Source organism: Heloderma suspectum, chromosome Z, assembly GCF_057233095.1.
Source record: "Heloderma suspectum isolate Gila_16-S chromosome Z, 16-S_ref, whole genome shotgun sequence".
NCBI classification, from domain to species: domain Eukaryota; kingdom Metazoa; phylum Chordata; class Lepidosauria; order Squamata; family Helodermatidae; genus Heloderma; species Heloderma suspectum.
The window spans coordinates 4,093,166-4,119,709 of NC_139476.1; the positions used below are offsets into that span (position 1 = coordinate 4,093,166).

A 26,544-nucleotide genomic window follows, 5' to 3' on the forward strand; every position below is an offset into this window, starting at 1 on the left:
ATGAAATGCAGACGGAATGAATTTTACAAAATCTGTACATCCCCAGCGTACACTGGGGTGGTGAACCTCTTTCAGGCCGAGAGCGGAATTCAAATTCAGAGAAGCTCTCAGGGGCTGCATTCCAAAGGTGGGCAGGGCCAGAGGCAAAGGGGGGTGGGGCCAAAAAGACAACCCCCCCCAGCATTTTTTAGCTTAAAGGTCTCTTAGTCCCAGTAACATAAGTCTTAGGAGAGGCATTTCAACCTTTTAGAATGGTGGGGAAACTGCAAAAACAAAACAAAACATGGGAAACCACCAGACGTTTGGTGGTTGGGGGAAAGGGGGTGGCTTCTGGAGAATGCAGGAGGACCGGATTGGGACCCCAGATCTAAGGTTTCTCACCCCTGGTGTACACTGACTGGCAGTTGCTCTCCTGGGTTCAGACAGGGTTGGCCTTTCCCAGCCTGACTTAGAGATGCTAAGGATCACACTTGGGATCTATTGATTTATTTACAAATATTTGTATACCGCTCCACATCTAAACAGATTCCGGAGAGGTGAACAACAAGTGATAAAATGAACAAAAGATAAAAAGAATGAAACAGGACATGAAATTATTCTTTAAAAAACAGAGTGTCAATAAAACCGAGGCTGGTTTACCAAGGAAGGCTTTCTGGAAAAGAGATGTTTTCAGGAGGTGCCGAAAACAACCCAGTGTTGGTGCCTACCTGACCTCCGAGGCAGGGAGTTCCAGAGGAAGGGAGCCACCACACTGAAGGCTCTTCTCTGACTGGACTCCTGTCAGGCCATGAGTCCGTGTGGAACCACCAGAAGCAGGCCCTCTGATGACCTCTGAGATCAGGCAGGTTGATAGGGGGGAGAGAACGTGCTCTCTCAGGTACCCTGGTCCCAAGTTGTTTAGGGCTATTGCATCAGAGCAGGTGCTCCACCACAGAGCAACAGCCCTTACCCAACCGTAGACTCATCAGAACATCGCACGCGCAGACATGTTTTATTTACATATTTATTTAAAATATTTCTATCCCACCCTATATCATTAAGATCTCAGGGCGGCATACCGACAAAATCAATTTCAACAGTATAAAACAATAAATAATTTATTCAGCTTAAAATATATTAAACAATTAGGCAAGCCAATACCAATTTAAAATCTAAAACAATAAAACAGTTAAAACCGTGTGAAACTGCAGGGAATGCATTTAGCCCTCAAAGGCTTTGGTAAAAAGCCATGCTTTAATTTGTCTCTGAAATGAAACCAATGTCTGCGCCAATCGGACCTCCAAGGGGGGGCATTCCACAACCAGGGTGCCACAGCAGAGAAGGCCCTCCCCCATGTCCCACCATAGTGCATGTCTCGCTGTGGTGGGATGCAGGGGAGGGCCCCTCCAACAGATCTTAGTCCTCGGGCAGGCATATACAGGGAGAGGCGCTCCCTCCAGTATCAAGCTCCCAAGCTGCTTATGTACCAGGTAGCCATACGTTGCTTTCCACACTCACCTTTTCCATTTCTTTGAAGTCCTCATCTAGCTTAGTTCCCTCAGCCCCTCCAACCTTCTCACTGACCAGCTGCAAAACAAAAAGAACCCACAAAGACGGTTTCGATAAGCAGGTGTTCAGCTAACACTTTAATGCCATTTTTTATTTCAATGCTTGATTGGTTTTTGCACGAACACATTGATACACCCCTTTAAAAACAACTATTATTGCTATGTGAACATTTCTCAGCACAAAAACAGCAATGCTACAACATTTCATACCCTCATTTGAAAGACAACCATCCCATTCCCACTGACACTCTTCAGAGTTACCAAATCCAAGTTACCCATCCAAGGTAGAACAAACAACTTCTGTCAAATTTGTATCACTCTGCCCAATTTGGTTTAAAATCCCTTATCAACCTACCCAGTCACTGATGTCATCGGAGGGCTTACTCCTGGTGGTTCCACATGGAGCTATGGCCCGATTGGAGTCCACCAGGAGAAGAGCCTTCAGTGTGGTGGCCCCTTTCTTTGGCATTCCCTACCCCTGGAGGTCAGGCAGGCACCAACACTGTGCTGTTTTCAGCACCTCCTGAAAACATCTCTTTTCCAGGAAGCCTTCCTTGGCTTCCTGGAAAACAGTACTGTTCCAGGAGGCATTCCTTAATTGGCCAGTCACAGTTTCTATTGGTATTCTGTTTTTTAAAAAGTAAAATTTTAATCTGGTGTTTTAATCTTTTTGTCCTTTTACTGTTTTATCTCTTGTGTTCACTGCTTCGAAATCTGTTCTAGATATGGAGTGGTATACAAATATACTAAATAAATAAAAGAAAAAGGTTCGCATTAATATCACAGCATAAATTTAGGATTGAGTCTGGTGAGTCTTTTACACATTCCCCCTTTTTAGGGTCAACATATACTTGACACACACTCTTCAGAGGGCAGGACTAGAACCATTGCAGGGAAGCAGATTTCGGCTAAACATTAGGAAAAACACCCTAACAGAATGAGCTGTTTGACAGTGGAACAATCTACCACAGGAGACTCCTTTGCTGGACGTATATTAAGAAGAAGTAGATCAGGGGTCCCCAGTGCAGCGCCCTCCAGTGGTGCCTGCCCAGCTCTGCACTCCCTGTCCCCTTAAAAAAAAATGTTTTTCAATAATAAAAAAAGAAAAATGTTAGGGCGTCAGGTTGTCCTTCCTGTTCCTGAGCCTGCCACTGATCAGCTGTTCAGTCAGCGGGAAGAGAAAACAAGGCAAAGGGGGAGAGGGGAGAAAAAGGGTGAGGCTAGAGGCTAGGAGCAGGGGTGGGGGGAGAAACAGCAAGATAAAATGGTGAAGAGGGGGGGAATTAGCTAGGTTAGGAGCTAGGCAGCAAGAGAAAGGAGAAGGCTAGGGACTGGGATAGGAGAAAAATAGTGAGGAAAGGGGCTGGGGGAGAGAAAAAGCGAGGCTAGAGTCTGGGAGTGGAGAGAAAGAGCAAGATAAAGAGGTGAGGGGGAGAGAAATAGCGAGGCTAGGGGCTAGGAAGGGAGAGAAAGAAGAAAGCTAGGGACTGGGATGGGAGAGAAATAGTGAGGAAGGGGCTGGGGGAGAGAAAAAGCGAGGCTGGAGTCTGGGAGTGGAGAGAAACAACAAGATAAAGAGGTGAGGGGGAGAGAAATAGCGAGGCTAGGGGCTAGGAAGGGAGAGAGAGAAGAAAGCTAGGGACTGGGATAGGAGAAAAATAGTGAGGAAAGGGGCTGGGGGAGAGAAAAAGCGAGGCTAGAGTCTGGGAGTGGAGAGAAAGAGCAAGATAAAGAGGTGAGGGGGAGAGAAATAGCTAGGCTAGGAGCTAGGCAGCGAGAGAAAGAAGAAAGCTAGGGACTGGGATGGGAGAGAAATAGTGAGGAAGGGGCTGGGGGAGAGAAAAAGCGAGGCTAGAGTCTGGGAGTGGAGAGAAAGAGCAAGATAAAGAGGTGAGGGGGAGAGAAATAGCTAGGCTAGGAGCTAGGCAGCGAGAGAAAGAAGAAAGCTAGGGACTGGGATGGGAGAGAAATAGTGAGGAAGGGGCTGGGGGAGAGAAAAAGCGAGGCTGGAGTCTGGGAGTGGAGAGAAACAACAAGATAAAGAGGTGAGGGGGAGAGAAATAGCGAGGCTAGGGGCTAGGAAGGGAGAGAGAGAAGAAAGCTAGGGACTGGGATGGGAGAAAAATAGTGAGGAAAGGGGCTGGGGGAGAGAAAAAGCGAGGCTAGAGTCTGGGAGTGGAGAGAAAGAGCAAGATAAAGAGGTGAGGGGGAGAGAAATAGCTAGGCTAGGAGCTAGGCAGCGAGAGAAAGAAGAAAGCTAGGGACTGGGATGGGAGAGAAATAGTGAGGAAGGGGCTGGGGGAGAGAAAAAGCGAGGCTAGAGTCTGGGAGTGGAGAGAAACAACAAGATAAAGGGGTGAGTAGGAGAGAAAGAAGAAGCTTAGGAAAAGAGAGAAAGAAGAAGGGAAGGGAGAGAAATAGCAAGGAAAGGGATTGCAGGACAGAAATGGTGAGACTAGAGGTTGGGGGAGAGAAATAGTGAGGCTGAGAGTGGAGAGAAACAGCAAGATAAAGGTGTGAGTGGGAGAGAAAGAGAAGGCTAGGGTCTAGGAAGGGAGAGAAATGGTGAGGAAAGGGGATGGGGAAGAGAAATAGAGATGCTTGAGGCTGGGAGTAAAGAGATGGAGAGAGCAAAGGGGAAAGATCCGTGTGGACAGAAAAAGATTGGGTGGGCCAGGAAGAAACTCTTTCGCAGCCTCCAGCCTTGCTATTTCTCCCCTCAACCATCTCTTGACTAGCCAGGCCCCCAGAGCAGACATTATGTGACTAGCCACATCCTCCATGGGGGCTATTTCATGGTGATGCCCACAGCCATTTCTCAAATTCCCACATGTGCTCATGGGTCCAAAAAGGTTGGAGCCATCTACACTAGACAGCCATCTGTCAGGGATGTTTGTTGCAACCTGGATTGTGCAGTGGGTTGGACTAAATGATCCCTAAGGTCCTTTCCAACTCAAAATCTATGAGTATTTATACAGCTGTTCCCCAGTGCAAAATCGATGCATGTTTACTCAGACATAAGGCCAACGAGGCTGACTCTCTTGCACGTTCGTTTAGGATTACAGCACTGAAGTTCTTATGCAACTGACTGAAGGGGAAGAATTATTCATTCATTTAGCAAACCACTTCCTCCTCCTCTTCCTCCTCCGAAGAGTCAGTGGCTCCTTCCCCCAAGGAGCTGGCCGCATAGTCTCCCTGACCCCTTTTAGCCTCCTCACAAGAGCCCTGTGAGGTAGGACCTGTGACGCAGCAGAGGAGCTGCATAGACTTGCCTGACATGGTGGCTGAGAAAGGGACAGCCAGGTGGAGATCTCCACTGGCTCAAACTGAAGTTTCGGATTTGTTGTTTTTAGTCACACCACCTCTTTTGCAGGCATAACATTATCCCATCATCTGCAACGCTCTCTCCCTCTCTGCAAAGGAAACAGTGCCTGCTCCAGCTGGGACCCCTGCCCCCCACCCTTCCTGCAGGGTTAATGGGCATCAACTGTCCTGTGGGAAAGAAGGGGCGAGGGAGACAGGAGCAGGTAAAGGGAACAGCAGGGCCTGGTCCAGCAGCCCTGTTGACCCCCTACTTGATTTTTTCCTCTTCCCTCCCCATCCCATTTTCCTTGCGTGTCATTCTTTATAGATTGTAAGCCTGCAGGGCAGGGACTGCTTTTTTTTTTGCTGACTGATTTTAAGCCACCTCCGGGAGCTGGGGGGGGGGGGCGAGGCGGGGGGGGCTGAGGAGCAGGCTAAAAATACTTTAAATCAATTAATCAATCATCTGCCTCCCAAGATCGTTGTGAAGATACAACGGAGCAGGGTGGGGAAGAACAAACCACACTGCTGCCTGCAGCTCCTCAGAAGGAAGAGCTGGATAAAAATGTCATAAATAAGCACCAAGGACTAAACCTCCTATTTGCCTGTAGTGCAGAAAGGCAGAGACAAAATTTCCGTGGGCAAATGCATGGCCAGCTGCTTGAGGGATTCTTGCAGAGTCGAATGGCAGATGTGTGCACGTTTGGCTTACATGTTCGTTTATTTGCGTTGTGCTACGACCTATGGTCAGAATCATCAAAGTTACTTCTTGGCTTGAGGCTGGAAAGCCAATGGCAGCTTAGTTTCCCCGCGACGCTAATAAAAACTGGGAGCGTCTCTCAGAGAGAATGAGGGAGAGGAAGATTGGAACGAGGATAAACTGAGTCAGCTGAAAATGCACGCCTCTCTCTGGACGGCGCTTAGCACTGGAAAACGTGGCCTAGCTGCGGCTTGGAGGCACTGATGTAATGCAATTGCACATGGATGAAATAATAAAAGGGGTCGCAGCCAATACAGATGTTAAAAGGGGATGCATGGGGATGGACAAGATCCTGGTATGGTCTGGTGCATCGTCGCTGTTGTTTTTTAAAGGAGTGGGATGTGTGGAAGGCGCGGAGGGTGGGATCTGCTCTGGCGTGGTTTACCAGATGCTCCGCTTTGGCATCCTTCCTTTTATTTCGAAGGAGGGACGACCACAGGGAGAAGCGAGGGAGGGAACAGATGGCTCAAGCCAGCTAGCAGCCGCCTCTGTAATGGGAACAAGGCCGCCAGCCCCAACTCAAGCACAGGAGGAGGTGTGGGAGAAAGTCCTGGCAGATAGGAAATGGTGAACACATTCATATTCCTCAAACAAGCTGGTTAGTTCTATTTCTCCTCCCTGCCCGAGAAGCTCATCTGCTATAGAGGCTGTGCGTATTACGCTGTGACGGGGTGGGAATGCAAAAAGGCAGCTGCCTGAGAATCTCAGCTTTTTCTCTTTTAAAGAAGAGCAAGTTTCTAGCCCTCATGGGCAGGAAGATTGGAAGGCTGTGGGCAATAATGCCCACCAGAATCTCAGAAGCCCGAGGGACTTGTGGGCTGACGTTCCCCATGGGCTTCAGCGTCCTGAATAAGTCTTTGACCCTCATCCTCAAGTAACTAACAACACTGTATTATTCAGAAGGGATTCTTAAGAGCCAGTGTGGCGTAGTGGTTTCTGTTGGACTGGGACTCAGGAGACCTGGGTTCTAGTCCTCACTCGACCATGAAGCTCGCTGGGTGCCATTTGGGCCAGTCACTGACTCTCTGCCTAACCTACCTCACAGGGTTGTTGTGAGGACAGAATGGAGAGGAGGAGGAGTATCATGTAAGCTACCTTGGGTTCCTTGCAGGAAAAAGGGTGGTATATAAATGCAAACATAAATAAATAAATATTATAATACATGTATTATTATTGTTGAGAGTTGTGAAAAATAAGAGAAATTATGCACATTTTATAAATTTGCATGATTTATTTGTTGATTAAATAAATCTCGCACATACATTATTTATTCATTTTATTAGCAGGTCAAATTATTCTGTTCCTTTTCTGCTGGTGCAGAATTTGGATTGCCTTGCTGCACATACAAGTTTGTTTCATTTTAGCACAGAATCAACACGGCCTTGAGAACAAGCACCCCGTTAATTTCTCCTCCTCGCCTTCCCATCTCCATGTCATCCTGCCAACAGCTCCTTCCCAGCCTCCTCTGTCACAGCATCAAGCTTCTAGTCCTTAATGTTTATTTAACCTTTTAATTTTTTTCTACAGGTCGCCCTTCGATAGAAAAAAAATATATTCTCAGGATGGGTTACAAATAAATATAGAACAAATATTGTCACAAGAAACACAACAGAACAAGTTCTGTTGTTTTAACTCTGTTGTCGCATTTTAAACCCTGCATTGCTGCTTCTACTTTGGATTTACTTTTATACTGCAGTTTTAAACACTTAAATTTGATACTGTATTTTTGTTGTATTTTGTGGTTTTTAGTTGTTGAGAACTGCACAGAGAGCTTCAGCTAATGGATGGTATAGAAATGTCATAAACAAACAAACCAATAATGTACACAACACAGCAGATAATAACTTGCAGCACTTAAAATATCACCAGTTTCACAGTTTTTAAAGGGTCTTTGCTTGAAGCTCAAAAAGCAAAGTAGGCGCCACCTGGCAGGGCACTCTGATGAGAGGCTTCCATAAAAGAGGTGCCGCCACAGAGAAGGCACTATCCTTAGTCCCATGGGAAAGCGCCGCACCGTGGGATGCTTTTGCCATGGGGAAAAATCCTTGCTTGCACCCTCGGTACTGGGTGATCTGGTCCTCCTGGAAAAGGAGGGTCCGTGTCTTGGGCGCCACTGAGCCACTCCACCAAAACCAAACATGCACCACGCCCTGCCTGTTATCAAGGAGGGCACTGGGCCAGGAGTTATATGAACGAACCATTTGTGCAGACAGCGCGCTGTGTACCACAGATAAAACGAGGCATATCTGCCTGGATACACGCGGGTGGCCTTTCTCCTTCTGGCCTTTGGCTTGGAAGTAGTTACACCCCAGCTATTGCAAAGTGCTCCAGCTTTTTCCAGAAGACCCACAACTTGGCGGCAGGGTGCCTGTGCTGCACACAAGGTCCTGGGTTCAAATTCCGGGCATTAAAAGGAGCAGAGGATGGGGAAGTCCCTTTTCTCTGCCTGAAGCCTTGCAGAAAGCACAGGAAGCCGCCTTATACCAGGTCAGACTATCCAGATAGATCTGGGTTGTCTACTCCAGGCCTTGGGAGCCTCAATCCCACGGGGCAAATCTGGCCCTCCACATAGCTCCACCCCCTTTCCCCAGACCACTGAACATGTGGTGGTTTCTCAGATTTTGTGCCACTCCCTGCTCCCCCCCACCCCCGGCTCCCAATTCTAAAAGGTTGCAATGCTTTTCCTAATGCTTCGTTACCGGCAGGAAGAGCTTTAAGATACAATATGCTGGTATTTTTGGTATTTTCAGCCCCACCCACTATGGGACTGGAGCCCCTGAGACCTTCTCTGAAACTAAAGAGAGCCAGCGTGGTGTAGTGGTGAGTGTTAGACTGGGAGCTGGGAGATCCGGGTTCCAGTCCCCACTCGGCCATGGAAGCTCACCGGGTGACTTTGGGCCAGTCACAGACTCTCAGCCCAACCCACCTCGCAGGGTTGTTGTTGTGAAGATAAAATGGGGAGGAGGAGGATTATGTACGCCGCCTTGGGTTCCGTGCAAGAGGGAAAAAGGCGGGATATAAATGCAATAAATAAATAAATAAATAAATGTTGGTGATGGTGTCCTCAAACGGTGTCCTCAAATAAATAAATAAATAAATAGTCCTGAGAATATAAATATATTTTTTTTAAATCGAAGGGCAGACTGTAGAAAAAAAAAATGTTTAAATGAATGTTAAGGACTAGAAGCTTGATGCTGTGACAGAGGAGGCTGGGAAGAAGCTGCAAGGGGTCCCTTACCCTGGTGACCCCTGACTGGCGGTGACTATCCCGGGTCAATTCAGGCAGAGAAGGGTGTTGCACGAACATTTGAACTGGAGCTGCTGCGGATCGACAGAGAAGGCTGTTGCACGAACATTTGAACTGGAGCTGCTGGGGATCGACAGAGAAGGGTGTTGCACGAACATTTGAACTGGAGCTGCTGGGGATCGACAGAGAAGGGTGTTGCACGAACATTTGAACTGGAGCTGCTGGGGATCGAAACTGCAACCTTCAGTGAGCCATGCCTGTGCTCCTCAGCCCCTAAGCACTGGTCTCACCCCCAGCACTCATCAGAGTAGACACAGAGGGATCAATGTTCTGAGTCAGTATAAAGCATTAAGGCCCTTAAGGCCCTATGGCTTTGCCATGGGTCAGAGACCTGCACTTCTGTTTTGCCTCCAGTATAGAGGACAGCCAACAGAGGCGGAACCAGGTTTTTGCAAGTGTTTGACGCCCTCCTAGGTCCCTGCCCCAGAAGGTGTCCAGAGGAGGACGGCAAAGATGTTGAGTGGCCTGGAGACGAAGTCCCCCCCCGGAATGCGGCCCCCGAGAGCTTCTCTGAAATGGATTGTGACCGTCGGGCTGAAAGAGGTTCCCCAGCTCTGCTCTAGAGTAACAGAAGACAAGTTTGTTCCGTCCCTATCTACAGGACAGCCCCTCAAAGCGTTGAAAATTGCTGCCTTGCCCCTTAATCACGTCTTCAGGCTAAATGAGGATAGGTTGAAGGAGCTTGGCACATTTAGCCTGAAGACGTGATTAAGAGGCAAGGAGGCAATTTTCAACGCTTTGAGGGGCTGTCCTGTAGATAGGGACGGAACAAACTTGTCTTCTGTTACTCTAGAGCAGAGCTGGGGAACCTCTTTCAGCCCGACGGTCACAATCCATTTCAGAGAAGCTCTCGGGGGCCGCATTCCGGGGGGGGGGGGTGACGCAGGCCCTGAAGCCAAATGGGGTGGTGCCAAAGGGACGGAGCCAATACACCCAAAATTCTAGTATATTGTTGCTTAAAAGTCCAACCGTGTGCAGGTTTAGAGAGAAAAAAGTCCTACAACTCCCAGCATTTCCAGCCAGGACTGCACCTTAAGGGAGGGATGCTAGCCAGGTGGTAGAGCACGTGCTTCACATGGGAAAAGTCCCAGGTTTGTTCCTCGACTTCTCCAGGTAAGGCTTGGAAATACTGGGAACTGTAGGATATTTTTCTCTCTAAACATGCATAGGATGATAGGACTTTTCTCTGTCTAAACATGTGTAGGATGATAGGACATTTTTATCTCTAAACATGCATAGGATGATAGGACATTTTTGTCTCTAAACGTGCATAGGATTGTGTCTCAAAGATGGGCCTGATGAGTTTCTGCACCCCTTCTTTAGAGGGTACCACCCCAACCAGTGGGTTCAAACGATGAGAAAATGGATTTGGACTAAACTTTAGGAAGAATGATTGGTGCTGTTGTGCATTCTATGCTGGCAAATGGCATCCGAGAGTCCTGCCACTAACACGGAATGGAGAGCACAGCCACCCGCCGGGAAAATGACAACAAGGATCCACAACGGGCCCCGGCAGCTGTTCGCCCCCTCTGCTCAGAACGCTGGTCACAGCAGCTTGTTTCATTCCCTGCCCTGATCAAAATACAACTCTGTAACCCAACGTTCCCCAACCTGGTCATCCCCCCGCCATGCCAGACTACAGCTCCCTTGTGCTCAGCAAGGCTGTGCAAGCTGGGATGTTGGGCAACCAGGAAGGTGTGGTTCAACTGGCCTAGGGGAGGAAAACTGAAGGCTTACAAGACAATTCAGCCACTGAAGCTGAGTAGCTCCAGCCCTGCAGGTTACCTGGATGAGACGGCAACCCAGAAGCCATGGTTGGTGGCACAGCAGGGCGTTGAACGCCTTGGTGGAAGAGCAGGGCGTCGGAGCACCACATGAAATAAATGGGCAGTTATTTCAGGTTGGCAGATGACCCACATTCTGCCTCTTTATCAATGCCAACCAAGAACCATGGTTCACACGAACCAGGGTTTGCTCTGAAGCAGGATTCTTAACAGGCTTTCAACGACAGGGAGCACAGATAGTAGCATTTCCCAGGGCGGATGTCAGGGCAGGCGGAATGGCCCAGCTCAGAAAACAGGGTTTGAGGCGACCACGCCAACGAGCTTCAAGCCTGCAGGCCCCCTTCCCTTTTTTGCATCTGTGAGGAGATCAGAAGCAGCTGCTTTCAGACAAACTGCACAGCCCGTTACATCAGAATTCGGGGAACTGTGGTTTGTTTAGACTGCAGGTGCAGAGGCTCAGGTCTGCACCCATTGCCTTCATGGGGGGGCAGCTACCAGATGGCCCCAATCCCTTTCCTCCGACCACTGATTCTTAGTTCCTGGCTGTTGAGCAGGTTTTCCCCCATTCTAAAAGGTTGAGACACCTCTCCTAAGGCTTAGATGATGATGATGAATATTATTATTACTACTAGTACATTTATATCCCGCCCTTTTTCCTCTTGCAAGGAACCCAAGGCGGCTTACATAATCCTCCTCCTCTCCATTTTGTCCTCACAACAACCCTGTGAGGTAGTTTCTGGCAATAAGAGCTTTAAGCTAAAATAGGCTGGTATTTTTGGCAATTTTGGCCCTACCCCTTTTGCCTTTGGCCCCTCCCACCACTGGAATGCGGCCCCCACAAGCTTCTCCGAAACAGGATTTGGCCCTTGGGCTGAAAGAGGTTCCGCACCCGATTTACACCCTTCAGGGGCGCATTCTCTCAAGGGTAATCTGCCAGGGGCCACATGTCTGCGCTGACAGTGGGCGGAGCCAAAGCCAAATGTGGGCAGGGTTTCCAAAATTTCAGGGTTAGATAACTGCCTCTCCTAATCCAGGCATGGCACAGCATCCGGGTTGGCCGCGTGAAATCAGGCCAAGGACACCCAGGTCCCCCAGCTCTGCTCTAACCACTACACCAGGAGGAAAGAAGCTCTTTCAGTCCGAGGGCCAAATTCCATGTTGGAGAAGCTTCCAGGGGCCACATTCCAGCGATGGGCACTGCCAGAGGGGCGAGGCCAAAAATGAAAAACGCCAGCATGTTGTAACTTAAAGCTCTTCTCGCACGTAAAAAAAAATCCTTCGAAGCGGCATTTCACCCTTTTAGGAGGAGGAGGAAAGCATTGCCCAAAGAGCAGGGAGCCACCACATTACTGGTGATAAGGGGGTGCGGCCTTCTGGACACACCTGGAGGGCCCGATCCTGCACCCCTGAGCTGCAACCACAGCGGCTCTCTTGCGGCCGATGTGTTTTGAGAAATAAAAATAAAAGCAAGACAGCGATTCAGGGTCTCGCCCCGACCCACGTAACGGGAAACTGCTCACTACGTTCGCTGTGCATCGCAGCATGAAGTCAGGCCTCGCTTGCGCTCTTGTAGGCACACGTCCATCCCTTCTTGGCTGCCACTGCAGGTTTCCTCCCCCCACCCTTCCCCTAGCCTGGGGTTGGTCCAAGTATGTCAAGGGGGAACTCCCCCCGTCCCCCTTCTGCATTCCAGGCCCTGTGTAGCTTGGCTGGCTCCATGCTGTAGTGCCGCCTGTAAGCACGAGGGAGGCCTGTGTGCTGCACGTCTCAACTGTCAGACAGGAAAACACCAGCGGCGTTCCGCTCCTGCTGGTGCAGGCAGCAAGGAGGCCTCGACCCAGCCATGGCCGTCAGAGGAGGAAGCCGCCCTGTAGCAGGCCTGATTCTTTGTCCAGCTAGCTCTCCAGGCTCTCGGGAGGGTGGGAAGGGTCTTTCTCCCATCCACTGCTACTGGCTCCTTTCAACCAGAGATGCTGGGGCTTGCACCAAGAGACCTTATGTGGCCTTGTAAATAAGCCCAGGAAAGTTAGTACCCTGCAAAAAATGGCTGGCACAGGAGGGTGGAGCAGTTCCAGGTGGCTGGATCTAACTCTCGGTTAAAATTCCCACAATGCCTCCTCCTAGCGCTGCTTTGGGGGCATTGTGGAAAATTAAGATGGCACCCTCCCTCGCAAAGCCACTGGGCTCTGCTGCCACCCTCTGCTCCCACTGCTAGGTCAGGCAGCCAGAGCTCATCGACAGAGGAAGAGGCTTCATTAGAGAGTGCTTTACCCAGGGCTTTGCAAACGTGGAGCTGACCCTGTGCAAAGCTCCATCCCACCTGCAGCAGCATTTCTGCTCTGGGTGCAGAGGAGGGGATTCGCCTCCTCAGGCAGCCTGCTTGGCTTTCTGGGCTGGGCACCGAGGAGAGACAGAGCATGCTGTCCTTCCTCCAGCAACTCCTCTCACTCGCTTGCTTGCAGTTTCCGGTCGCCCATGGTGACCAGGCTAGTTCTTACATACAAGGCTGGACCTTCTGCATGAAGAGTACATGCTCTCCCAGGGAGCGGTGGGTGCCTCCCGATGGTCCCTTGATGCAATGGAAGACTGCTGCTTACACAAGGCCGTTCTCAACTTTGTGGAACATTTGACTGCCGCCAAGGAATGAAGAAAAACACAGGCGGTCAACGGATGAGCATCCCAATGCTATGGACAACTCTGTGGCTTTCCTCTCTTTCATGCTTTGGTCCTCTCACCTCTGTCCGGAACTCCACTGCCATGTTGTTCACTCTCCAATGATCCCTTCATTGGCGTTCCCATCCCCTTCCGAATTCTCCACAGCCTCATCCAACCCACCCTTCTCAGCCCATGATATTTTATCCCACAGTGGCGGACTGGATGTCCCAGTGGGAAGCCCACAAGCAGGACACGAGTGCAACAACAGCCTCCCATGTTCCCAGCACACTGCCTCTGACACTGGAGGTGGCACAGAGCCATCAGGGCTCGTAGCCACTGACAGACCTGTTCTCTTTCAGAGAATTTTCTCCTTTCAAAGGGTGTCAGAATCTTTTTGTTATAGGGCAGCATATGTACACGAGAAATCAACCGCCTTTTAAAGCTGTGTAAGTTGAAATATTTCCGCCAATTCTCCTTTACTGCCAATTGCCCCCCACCACACGTGCAGCTTCCCCCCAAACATGTCTGTGGTATCGCTTTACCCTCCCCCTTTCACAAAACCCACCTTCTCCCTTTGGCTGATCCCCTTAGGCTGCGATCCTATCTACTCACTTCACCTGGGAGTAAGCCCCCCCCCCCCCCGGCAGCTGATGAGGCTTACTTCTGAGTAGACTTGGACAGGCTTGTGCCTTCGATCCTCCTTCTGAACCATAACCAAGGTCGAAGCACTGTATCCTTTCCCTCCCTCCATTTTTCCTCGTTAGTCTGTTTTAGATTGGAACCTCCTTGGGGGTAGGGACCTGTCTATTTTTTGGCCTGCAGTCCCCCTTCCCCATATATATATATATATAGGGGCCGCGGTGGCTTAGTGGTTAAGATGCTGAACTGCAGACCGGAAGGTCGGCAGGACAGCAGTTCGAGACCCGAGTGCTGCGTGACGGAGTGAGCTCCCGTCTTCAGTCCCAGCTCCTGCCAACCTAGCAGTTTGAAAGCAAGAAATTGCAAGTAGATACATAGGAACCGCTTCGGCGGGAAAGGTAACAGCATTCCGTGCACCTCGGTGTTCAGTCATGCCGGCCACACATGACCACGGAAGCGTCTTCGGACAGCGCTGGCTCTTCGGCTTAGAAACGGGGATGAGCACCGTACCCTAGAGTCGGACACGACTGGTTGGGGACACCTTTACCTTTATTTATATATATATATATATATATATATATATATATATATATTTGGCCTGGTCTGAGAAGCTGAGCAAATCCATGAATGCAGGACTCTGCACCAGACACCGAATGTGGAACCCACCCAGAAAAACACAGAGACATCTCCCACTCCCACAGGCTCAAGGACCCTGTCCCCCAGCAATACCACAGCTCAGGAGAGACTCAGGTTCCCACTCCCAGTACTTCTTTTTTGGCAACTGTTGCTAAGACTTTGGGCAGGGCAAACAGCCATTTGACACTCTTAAGAGACCACGACTGGGGACCACCATAAAATGGAGTGTCAAGGAGCAAACTTTTGTGGGAAAACATAGGAACCAGGTTAAAGAGAGGGAGGTGAACAAAGCTCGGTGTGCCAAATAGAGAGGAGGGTGTCGCTTTCTCCTCCTCCCACCACCTTCCTTACAGACCATTCCTGAATTGAGGGTGCGGGGGAGAGGCATCCATTAATTCGCTCGCCACTGGTGAGTACACCCAGTCCTCTGGTGATCAGCACACTCAGCATCACACACACATTTTCCAACACTGCAGAGGTCTTCCCAGGGCCGGCATCAGGGGTACGCATGGCAGGGTACATGCCAGGGGCCTACATCTCAACAGGGGGCCACTGACAAGAGCCCCCTGGACTTGTTGGCTCACCTGCCTCTTGATCTGGCCCAGACACCGGTGGTGGCAAGGAGGAGCAAGAGATGAGCAGAAGATGCTGCGTCCTGCCTGCTCGCTCACTCTCCGCCTATCAAGCAAGCAAGTGGCAGCCATGATGAGAGAGAGGAGGAGAAGCAAGAGCAGCTAGGGACAGTGGTGGTCAGACTCGCCGAGGGAAGGGGCCTGCTGAGAGCATCTTGCCCAAGGGTCCTCCGAAACCCAGCCCCAGCACTAGGGCTTCCACCGCAGTTTCTGAGTGAGTCAGAAAGAGCAGCAGAAGAAAAGCTTGCAGATTCTCACTTTCTTCTCCATATGCATTCAGCAGGGGGCTGGACTTGACCATCTTATAGGCCCCTTCCAACCCTACTATTCAATGATTCTGTCTTCGACTTCGATTCCTGCATTGAGCAGGGGGCTGGACTCAATGGTCTTATAGGCCCCTTCCAACCCTAGTATTCTATGATTCTATGACTCTATCTTGCACAAGTAAAGGAAGGACCTCCCTCTTTCCCAAGCCCTCTGCGTATAGCAGAGATGCAAGCGAGGTGAGTGGATTGGTGGCAACCACAAATCATGGTGGGCTAATAAGCCGAGACAGGATTTGTGGAGCCCCTGGGCTGGGGTTAAGCCCACATGGAAGTCATAAACCCCTCCATGTGGAGCATGTCCCCCAATGAACAGCAGCCAGCAATGTGGGATGGAAAATTCTTCCTCTGCTATATTTTTTCTCCAGGAGCAGGGAAATCCATTTTTAGAAAGGCATTGTTGAACTAAATTAATTAGGAACACAATTACCGGATTATTGCCGCCTTCGCAGAGAATGGTAAGCCATGATTCCGATGCATGTAGCCCCTTTGCTCCCACTTGGTTCCTGTTGCCCAGAAATGGATTGTTTAGCATATCATCCGGACCTGGGATCCTGGCTCATTGCTCTCCAACAAGCCAAGATTCATAAGCCAAGAATAAACCCTGGTTTATGAACCTGGCTCGTAAGGGGCGTAACAGGCCAGGATCCCAGGTTCCGATGACACGGTAAAGAAACCAATTTTGGTTTGTTTAGGCACTCATGCTAGCAAAAAGAGCCAAGAGGGTGCAAAGGGCCTATGTGCATTCACAGTAAGCCAAGATTTCTCGCTTACCATTCTGTGTGAACGCGGCCAGTAACGGTAAAGTTGGGCAACTGGAATGGATACACCACCATTCAAATCCTCTGCAAGACTACTCAGAAGTCAGTCACATCACATCCAACAATGCACACGTCCCTGTGAGTAAGCCCCACTGAGTTTGATGGTGATACTTCTGAACAGACATGTGTAGGATTGCACTGCAGCTATGCTTTACTGAATTCCCCCTCCCCACAGTTCAACCACTTTCAGTCACTCCCAAGTGCCCCCCCCCGCCAAATGAAATGATGCAGGCAATTACTAGCGACAAGGCCTTTTCGATGGTGACCCCTCAATTCGGGAACAGCCTTCTCAGAAAAGTTTGCTTGGCATCAGGGGAAGATGTTTTTATTCACCCAGCTCTTCTAAATAATTCCTGTAGCTTGTCTTTTCCTGTCAATGTTAAAATATCTGTGTTTTAATTCTGGGGCTGCTGCGTGTTTTGCCGTTGCCTCTGATGTGGCTTTGGACATTATTTTCTATTTTGCATTGAAATTATTTTTATGTTCATTTATGGTCAGCCACCCAAGAACTTTATGTTACCCGGGCAGGTGGCACACAAATGTCACAAACAAACAAATGCATCTTGCTACGACAGACAGAAATCTAAATCGGACCTCAGCTGATTTAGGACAGGGAAACATTCGCCGGAAAAACAGCTGGGAAACATCCCCAGCAAACCGAGAGTGGTGCCAGACGCAATGACTTGCCGTCATGGGAAAGGAATTCTGAAAATACCCAACGCCACTCTTGCCATTAAATACCTGCTTCCCACTCTCTCAGGTGTTAAGGCACCAGCACCTCTTGGATTTCTGCATCCCTGACAGTCATTTAGCTTAGTTGACATAGAAACCTGCTTTATACTGGATCCAACTATTTGCGCACCTAGCCCAGTATTGCCTCCTCTGACTGGCAGCCGAGAAAGTCTCAGGTCGAGAAGGGCCTTTCCTATCCCCTGTTACCGGATCCTTCTAACAGCAGACTGAACCTGGGAGCTCTTACATTCAAAACAGTGCTCCACCCCTGAGCTATGGCCCTTCCTTGAAACATAAAGCAAGTTTCCAGTCCTCATGGTTCCGAATCAAGGGCTGATTTAAAATAAGAACACAGTGAGCTGCCTTATACTGGAGCAGATCACGGGTCCATCTAGCCCAGTACTGTCGACACTGGCCCTGTTCAGAAGCATATCGGGGGAGGGTGGCTAGGGTAACTCTGGGGGGGGGGTTAGCAAAACCATGATGCACATGCCCATCACATGACCGGGAACCACCCCCCTCCGTAGTTACCATAACCACCCTCCCGCCACTGGCAGCGATCCCGGTGGCCCTTGTGCCGTGAAAATGTGCGATGCGCTGGCAATGACAGAGAAAGTCTGCACTGGCTAGAGCGTCGCCAGAAGTGAAGGGTGCTCTAGGCTGTTATTGCAGTCTAGAAACCACCAAGAGCCTGCCACACATAACAGTAAGCCGCTCCGGGGCCCCTTAACCCTGTTGCAGGGGGGTGGTTACCTAGGGTGGTTTCGGAACCATGGTTAGTGGGTCCCCCCCCCGCATAACACGCTAAGCCACTGTGGTTAGCGCAAATTCCCTAACCATCATGGCTTAGCATTATGTGTGAACAGGGCCACTGACTGGCAGTGACTCTCCAGGGTCCTGGGAAAGAACAGGGTTCTTTCCCACCCGTACCTGAAGAAGGCGGGGATCGAACCTGGGACTTTCTGCATGCAAAGCATGAGCTCTGGCCTTCCTCCTAAAAACAAAACAAGGTTCCAGCCCTCATGGTTCTGAATAAAGGGCTGGTTTAAATAGGAATTTCTGAAGTTGCTTTATTAGTTCATCTAGCCCACAGGTGGGCAAAAGTAAATCTCCAGATGATTTGGGCTTCAACTCCCAGCATTCCTGACCACTGGCCAGACTGGCAGGAGGCTTCTGGGAGTTGGCCCACACATCCAGAGACCTGCCTTCTGCCCACCTTTGATCTAGTGCAGTACTGGCTGCATTGACTGGGAGCAGCTCCACAGGGTTTCAGGCAGAGGTATTTCCCAGCCTTACCTGGAGAATCTGGGAATCGAACCTGGGGCTTTTCCCATGCAAAGCAGGTGCTCTACCACCAAGGTAGCGTCCCTCTCTTAAGGTGCAATCCTATGCATGTTTAGACAGGAAAAAGTCCTACAACTCCCAATATTCTGGCTGGGGAATGCTGGGAGTTGTAGGACTTTTTCCTGTCTAAACATGCATAGGATCGCACCCTTAATCTGTCAGAAACATGCTGCTCCACACTTGGTCAGGGTCCAGGGAAAGAGCGCACTGATCCTTTGAACCCCAGCCTCCGGTTCTGGACCTGTCCGTTTCCTGTCAACAAGAGCCAATCTCCCCAAAGTGATGGGTTTGCAGTTTGATGGGATGCGGTGAAGGAAACCGCCTGTGCAAAGGAGGATGTGTGTGTGCATTTTTTAAATTACTCAACTGCTGGGGGGAGGGGGTGCCTCATGAAGGCTGGATCCAAGACCACGTTTAGAACAAAAGCAAGTGGAAAGTGGAGCAACGGGGCTCCCAGAGGCCACGGGGAACTTGTAGGGCTTTACGTGGGTGCTTGATTTCTCTGGTTAGAGGGGGGCAAGCCCACTGGAGTCCTCAATACCATGCTATGGGAACAGCTGAGATTGCTCAGTAGTAAAGCAGCAGCGGCCGTTCACATGCCATGGCGGAAGTGGCCATGAAAAAGTGGCTATGGAAGTGGCCAAGAAAAGTCACCTTGCTCCAATGAAGCTGGGCTGCACAGCCAGGGGCGGTTGTTTCCACAAAACCTGAACTGAGGCCGTCAACTGTAAAAAATTCTTGGGTTGGTGACGCTTTAAAACAATGCGGTTTCTAGCGGTTTCATGATCGGTTGGCAGTGGGACCAGGGTTTCAAGTGTTCAAAGCACCTTGTGGGTGCTGTCCCGTTCGACATCCTTATCGATGACGCTGTAAGGAAGGTCAGCGATACACCCATATGGCAGACGGGAAGACTGATGCTATGGGTATTTGTGAGGGAGGGACAGACAGCATGTGCAAGTGTGGGTCGCCAGTGAGTTCAGGGCAGCAGAGATGACATCTGAATCAGGGAAGCTCCAGTTTGTCACTCAGTTTGCTAGCCAACTCAGCCGCACCGCTCTAAGATCTCAGAAGCCAAGACAGCCGGGCCACTTCTTATCTCTCCCCACACGTAGCAGAGGCAGACTAAGGGCATGGAACAATAGAATCATAGAACCATAGAATAGTAGGGTTGGAAGGGGCCTGTGAGACTGTCGAGTCCAACCCCCTGCTCAATGCGGGAATCCAAGTCAGAGCACCCCTGACAGATGGCTATCCAGCCTCTTCTTGAATGCCTCCAGTGTGGGAGAGCCCACCACCTCCTTAGGTAATTGGTTCCATTGTCTGTTGCTCTAACAGTCAGGAAGTTTTTCCTGATGTTCAGCCGGAATCTGGCTTCCTGTAGCTTGAGCCCGTTATTCCGTGTCCTGCGCTCTGAGATGATGGGGAAGAGATCCTGGCCTTCCTCTCTGTGACAACCTTTCAAGTACTTGAAGAGCGCTATCCTATCTCCCCTCAGTCTTCTCAAGGCTGAACATGCCCAGTTCTTTCAGTCTCCCCTCATAGGGCCTTGTTTCCAGCCCCCTGATCATCTTCGTTGCCCTCCTCTGAACCCTCTCCAGTTTGTCTGCATCCTTCTTCAAGTGTAAGTGCCACTTGCCGATGTGCACATCCATAACGATATAAGAGGAGCTGGGCTGGATCAGAGGCCTATGTAGTCCAGCATTCTCTTCCCATGTAGTGGCCAACTGCATGCCTCAATGGGAAGTCCACCAGCAGGACACAAGTGCACTAGCAGCCTCTCACCCATGTTCCCCAGCATACTGCCTATGATACTGGAGGTAGCACATAGCCATCATGAGTAGTGGCTACTCCTCTATGAATTTCTCTAATCCCCGTTTAAAGGGCCCAGGTTGGTGGCCATCACTGCATCTTGTGGTGGTGAGTTCCATAATTTAACTAGGTGCTGTGTGAAGAGTCCCTTCCATTTTATTTCTCCTGAATCAATATCCGACAGAGCGCCTCTCCCGACATGAACCTAGCTGTACACTATGCTCGGCATCTAAGGCCCTCCCCCAGGTGCCTCCTCCGGAAGGCGGAAAAAGGGAGAGGGCCTTCTTGGTGGTGGCCCCCCAATTCTAGAATGATTCCCCCAACGAGGCCCACCTGGCAGCAGCACTGTTATCTTTTCAGCGCCAGGTTAAAAACTCTCTTTCCAGGTCCTGGATTTCTTCTATGGTTGATCGCTTAAAGCTGTTTTTATTTATTTACAACATCTGTATACCACTCCACATCTAAACAGATTCTGGAGCGGTGAACAAGACATAAATGAATGAAAGATAAAAAAGAATGAAACATACTAAAGTTATTCTTTAAAAAACAGGGTGTCAATAAAACCGAGGCTGGTTAAGCAAGGAAGCCTTCCTGGGAAAGAGCTGTTTTCCGAGCTCTTCTCCAGGTGCCAAAAACAGCCCAGTGCTGGCACCTGCCTGACCTCCAGAGGCAGGGAGTGCCAGAGGAAGGGGGCTACCACACTGAAGGCTCTTCTCTGGATGAACTCTAGTCGGTCCATGATACCGATGTTGTCTGTGTGGGCTGTCTGTGTGTTTTTATGTAAATGGTTTTTAAACTTTGTATTATGTATTTTAACGGTTTTGTAAACCATTAAACTTTGGAAACTACCCAGAGAGCTTCAGCTATGGGGTGGTATAGAAATGTAATAAATAAATATAAATAATTATTCAACTTCATGGGATGATTCCGTTGGATTCTAGTACTATGGGAGAAAAATGTCTCCCTATCCATTTTCTCCACCCTGTGCATGCTTTTAAAACATCTCTATCCTGCCTCCCTACTTCTTCTGGAATGTTTTCCCTTTTGGGAAAACACGTCACTGATCCAGCCGCCAACCAAACCCCATGTCACTGATCCAGCCACCAACCAAACCCACACCTGCTTAGCTGCAGAAATATTGCTGCGCCCTGTGCCGTCTGACTACAACTCAAGATGCAGGATGCATCGGAGCAACGTCTAGATAAGGTTGTTGCACAGGCCGCAAGAGAAGCTTGCTTACTAAAAATTAGAGTGCAACACAAACACGCCCAGTTCGGTATTCCGCTTTGGATATTCTGGGACTTGGATGAAGCCCATTTTAGCAACAGCGGTGGGCGCGTGATGTCCGATTCTCTTTCTCCTTCTCGCCTCCTCCAGCTAGGTAAAGGCTGCTGGCTCACAGTTCTCAAACAAGCTTTCCACAGATGTAGAGGGACAACATCAGCTCTGGCAGGCAAGAGCCCCCTTACAGAGGGGGGGAATAGTTTGAAATGTACACCAAGAGAGATGGAGAGCAGTGGATTTAATTAGGTGGAGTTGTTAGTCACGTGCGAAGGGGACTCAACTGCAGGCTCTGTTTGTCCTTATTAATCATTAACAGCTGGAGTTCAGGAGAAGCAGCTACAGAATAAACACATGCATGAAAACTCAAAGCAATATGCTAGGCCAGGCTCCTTAACAGCCACTTGCCTGGTCGCCTGTGGTGAGTAAAAGATTTCCTCTGGGAGAGCAAGAGCAAACCCCCCCCAAACCGTTGTTCTTATTTGTTTATGCCATAAAAGAACAACGTTGTATGTACAGGCAGGTGGGCTAATAAGGGGGAAAGGAACACGACAGGATTCGGTGGCTGCAGTTGTTTGTCTGTAAAGTTTCTAGTCCTCATAGTGCAAAGAGAAGTTTGGGCTAAGACAGTCATGTTTGGCGATGTCATAGAAGTTGGGAATGAGGTTCAGTATTCTACACAGCCGCGCCATACACCATTGGCAGAAATATAATTAAACACGTAAAGAGACAGAGAGAGAGAGAGAGAGAGAATGAGAGAGATCTATCTCCACGTTTTATTCTGGTAATGGAATTAGCCTCTCTCTTTGGAACAGAAATTAGATATTTTAGCACACAACAAAGCAATCCATATTACGGAAGAGACACCCCTATCAGCAAGAGCAAGGACTTTTTCTTCCGCAACCACAACAGGGAGTTTGCCTCTTACTGTGGCTGAATGCATACAGTAAAAATATGTATTTATTTACATGATATATCTATATACTGCTCTGACTCGAGTAAGTTTCCCGAGTGGTGAACAATAATAAGAATAAAAATACAGGAAATATTTTAAAATTCAGCTTTCCCCAACCTGGTAACCTCCCATCATTACAACTCCCATCAGCACCAGCAAGCAAGGCCAATGAGCAGGGATGATAGGAGTTGCAGTCCAAGAAAGCTGTAAGACACCAGGTTGGAGAAGGAAGGATCCTACATGCAGTAGGATGCAAGAGAGAGTCTCAACCATGCATAGAGAACTCAATGTGAACTCTTGTGTGTGTGTTGATCCGCTGATGCAATCCACGTGCCACAAAAAACAAGGGTGGGTCGGTCACATGTTTGACTGCAAAAGGGAGTGGCTAACTCACTCAGGAACGCTCAGTCCTTGGGCTGTTTGGCGTGACGTGTGAACTCTGGTTTGTCAGAGGAGAGACAAAGCGGAGCTGGAACCCAGAGTCGAAAAACAACTACCACCCTGGTTTGTTGTTCTGTCTGAACAGGGCCAAAGTTATCAGTTTCATGGCAGAGGACATGGAAGCCTATGCTAGCTTTCCTCAACCTGGTGCCTTCAAGATGTGTTGGGTTACAACCCTCGGCCAGCGTCTAAAGGGCAACTGGTAAGGGAGGTCTGGCCAACACACAGAGCCAAAGGATGAACTGGATCCTGGATGCAAAAAACAAAGCCCCACGAGATGCCCCGTGCTGGCCGATGTGACGAAGCACTGTATCTGTTCACAAATGAAGGGGTGGGGTGGCAGAGGGCCTTTACATCAGGGGCGAGGAACTACTTTCAGCCTGAGAGCTGAATCCCATGTTAGTGAAGCTCCTGGGGGCCGTATTCCACTGGTGGCATGGCTCCACTGCAAAAGGCATGGGCCCACAAATACAAAGAACACAGCATATTGTAGCTGAAAGCTCTTCCTGCCTGTAAGAAAGCCTTGGAAGAGGCATGTCAGCCTTTTAGAATGGGGTGGGGGGGGGAACTGCATAAAAACTGGAAAGTGGGGTGGGAAAGGAGCATGGCCATCTGGGAAACTCAGATTGGAGCCCCAGGAGGGGTTGATAAGGGAGAGGCAGAGGTTGGCAGCCCTGCTTTACATGAACCATCCCAATATCTCCAGGTACGGCAGGAAAAACTCCTGCCTGAAACTCCATTATTGCTGCCAGCCAGTGTCGACAATACGGGGCTCGATGCAACCATAGTCTCTGACTCAGTATAAAGGAGCTTCCTAGGTTCCTATCAGCCACGCATCTTTGGGAGTGGGGGAACAGAAGGTGCCAGGGCTAAAAGCTTGGGACTTCGCACATCTTCCATAAATCAAGCCCTATGGGGACGGAGACTGCATGCCTCCTACCTGAGCGGTTAAAGAGAGGAGGGGGGTCTGGCAAGACTCGGAACGGGCCCCCCAATGTTGACCAAGAAAGAAACAACGTCAGGCTTGCTAAAGCAGTTTCTGAGAAAGAACAGGCTCTGCAAGGACCAGCTGGGTCAGCGTGATTCCAGTCAAGCCTGTTTTAAAAAACAGGACATGTGATACGACGCTTTTGTGGTTTCCTTGTTTCTTCCCAGCACCAACAACTCCTGGTCTTCGACCCCCACTTCTTATATAAGCCTTTCCCAACCTGGTGCCTTCCCGTGCTACCTGGGAATGATGGAAACCGCATCCAACACATCTTGGGGAAGGCATCCTATATAGATTCACCCCTTGAACCCCAAGTTCTCTGGCCAACTGCTTCTTGCTCATCCCTGCCTCTGGAAACCCACTTCCCTTTACCTTGCTCTTAACCAACATCTCTGGCCTTTCCTTCCCCTCCCCTCGCCGCTCAACATACCCCCGCAGACACAGCTGCCCTCAGCAGTGACCAGGTTCACCAATGTTCCACAACGTCACGACTCATAGGGAAAGTCACAGGTAGCCGAAGGCCTATTATAAGAGACATGACCTTTTCGTATCATTTCTGTCTTGGCTCCTTCTAATGCCGAACTCGGGTGCAAGGTGCCAACAGCTAGGCAGCCCAAACGGGCACAGAGAAAAACAAGAGGGAGGCGTTGGCATGCTCTGGGGGACGCCAAAGTTTGCAGAAGTACAAACATTATTTAGAAGGGGGGAAAGCAAACCTAACTGGGGGGCAGGATGAAAACAGCCCAATGAGGACTGAGAATGCTCAATGGCCCCACTCTCTTTCCCCCCAGCCACCAATCGTTTGGTACTTTCCCAGCTTTTATGTAATTCCCCCCACCCCCAGCCCGGCCCCAATCTAAAAGGTTGAAATGCCTCTCCTAAGGATTAGCTACTAGCAATAAGAGCTTTACGCAAAAATATGCTGGTATTTTGGGCCCCACTCCACCATTGGAATGCAGCCCCCAAGAGTTTCTCTGAAATGGAATTCAGCCCTGGGGCTGAAAGAGGTTCCACACACCTGCTATATATTAATAGCAAACTCGGGCAGTTTAGTGCCTATGAGCTCGGAAGCGAAGCAGGGCCAAGCAAACGTTAAGATGGTGGCTTTTGCACACCTCGGGCGGGATGCTGCTTGGGTATGAGGAAGTATAAGATGTTTGTAAATTTAAAGGAAGGAAGGGTTACAAGAGCAAAAAGCCTGATAAACATCTGTGAACTTGCAGGACTTGTGGAATGTTGAAGTGTCAGCTGATGAAAAAGAGAAAAGGAAACTGGAGGTGGGGGGGGGGGAAGAAGAAATTGGCTTTTTCAAGGCTGTAACAGCATATAGGAAATATCCTCGGTGAGGGTGGGAAGATGAGGGTTGGGTGGATGTGTGTGGTGCTGTTAAAAACAACAACAACACTCCTTGCACTCTACAGCAAGGTTTGTTTGTTTGTTTAATTTATTAATCGCCCATCTGGCTGGTCACCCAGCCACTCTGGTGAGCAAGACACTGTCTATGAAGCACATGGAAAACCAAGCATCATTCTTCTCTTTACATTCTGCAAAACCTCCGTGTATCAATATATCTGCAGAGAAACCCTGCCCTTTTGGCCGAGGACTCTGGGAGTTTTCTTGGTTTCCCATGTGCGGTGTCCACTGGCTGACAGATGGACCCACTGGGACTTTTCTGTCCCTTGGGGTAAACCCGAGACCACAGAGCTGACATGTCGGCAGAGGAGGAGACTGGCAATTGTCTTTCAGGGAAGGGCATCAGCTGTTACAGAACATCTCATTTGGGGAACCGATAAATTTCTGGAGGAACCCCGCACATGGGCACAGGCACAGGCGCGCGCGCGCGCACACACACACACACACACACACACACGAGGTTCCCCGGAACACAGCTCTAAGGGGAAACCGATGCTTCCTCTAGCTCACACCTTGGATGTGGCCTTAACATGGCCTTCCTACCCGGTGACCTCCAGGTGCTGGGAGTTATAGTCCAACACAAGGCACCAGACTGGGGAAGGCTGACTTAATGCTTCCAAGAAACCTGATAATTCAGCCCCCGCAGGTGCCAGTGCCGATCATCTGATGTGTAAATCAGCCTCTTGAATGTGGAGCACCAAGACGGGATGAGCCGATACCAGTGGCACACCCGAGCAGCTCTGGAGGCACCGCCCTGAATCCCAGGGAAAAGCTCCACCTGGGACTGCAGGCCTCCCAGGGTGAACCGTTCTCTCCCTCTCCTTGCCAAGGGAAATGCAACACCCAAGAGTCAGCCACCTTGACCTGGTTGGCTTCCCAGGCTTTGTTTTTAGAACAGGAATCCATGGACGTTTGGCCCCACGCTAACTCGTCATGGCCACCAAATGCATGTTTAGTAAAGAGGCGCGGAAGGGCTACCTGCCTTCTACCACCTAAGTCCACTGGTCTCCACTCCCAGGATTGCCTGTTCTGAATGGCAGGGTCTCAGGCAAAGAAGGGCCTTCCTACATTGCCTCCACTTTTTAAAGGGAGGTGCTGGGAATTGAATCTGGCACCTTCTGCAGGCAAAATGCACTGACCACAGAGCTCTGGTCCTTCCCCTAAAACAGGGGTG

General features: G+C 49.8%; 1 protein-coding gene across 3 annotated transcripts in view; it reads right to left on the bottom strand.

Moving 5' to 3' along the window:
• SH3GL1 (SH3 domain containing GRB2 like 1, endophilin A2) overlaps positions 1–26,544 on the bottom strand; it is a 63,809-nt gene that overhangs the window by 20,771 nt on the left and 16,494 nt on the right. For all 3 annotated transcript variants that reach the window (XM_084825953.1, XM_084825952.1, XM_084825951.1), the window contains exon 3: positions 1,498–1,566. In XM_084825953.1, coding sequence (XP_084682079.1) covers positions 1,498–1,566 — 69 coding nt within the window. The remainder of the gene's footprint in view (positions 1–1,497; positions 1,567–26,544) is intronic.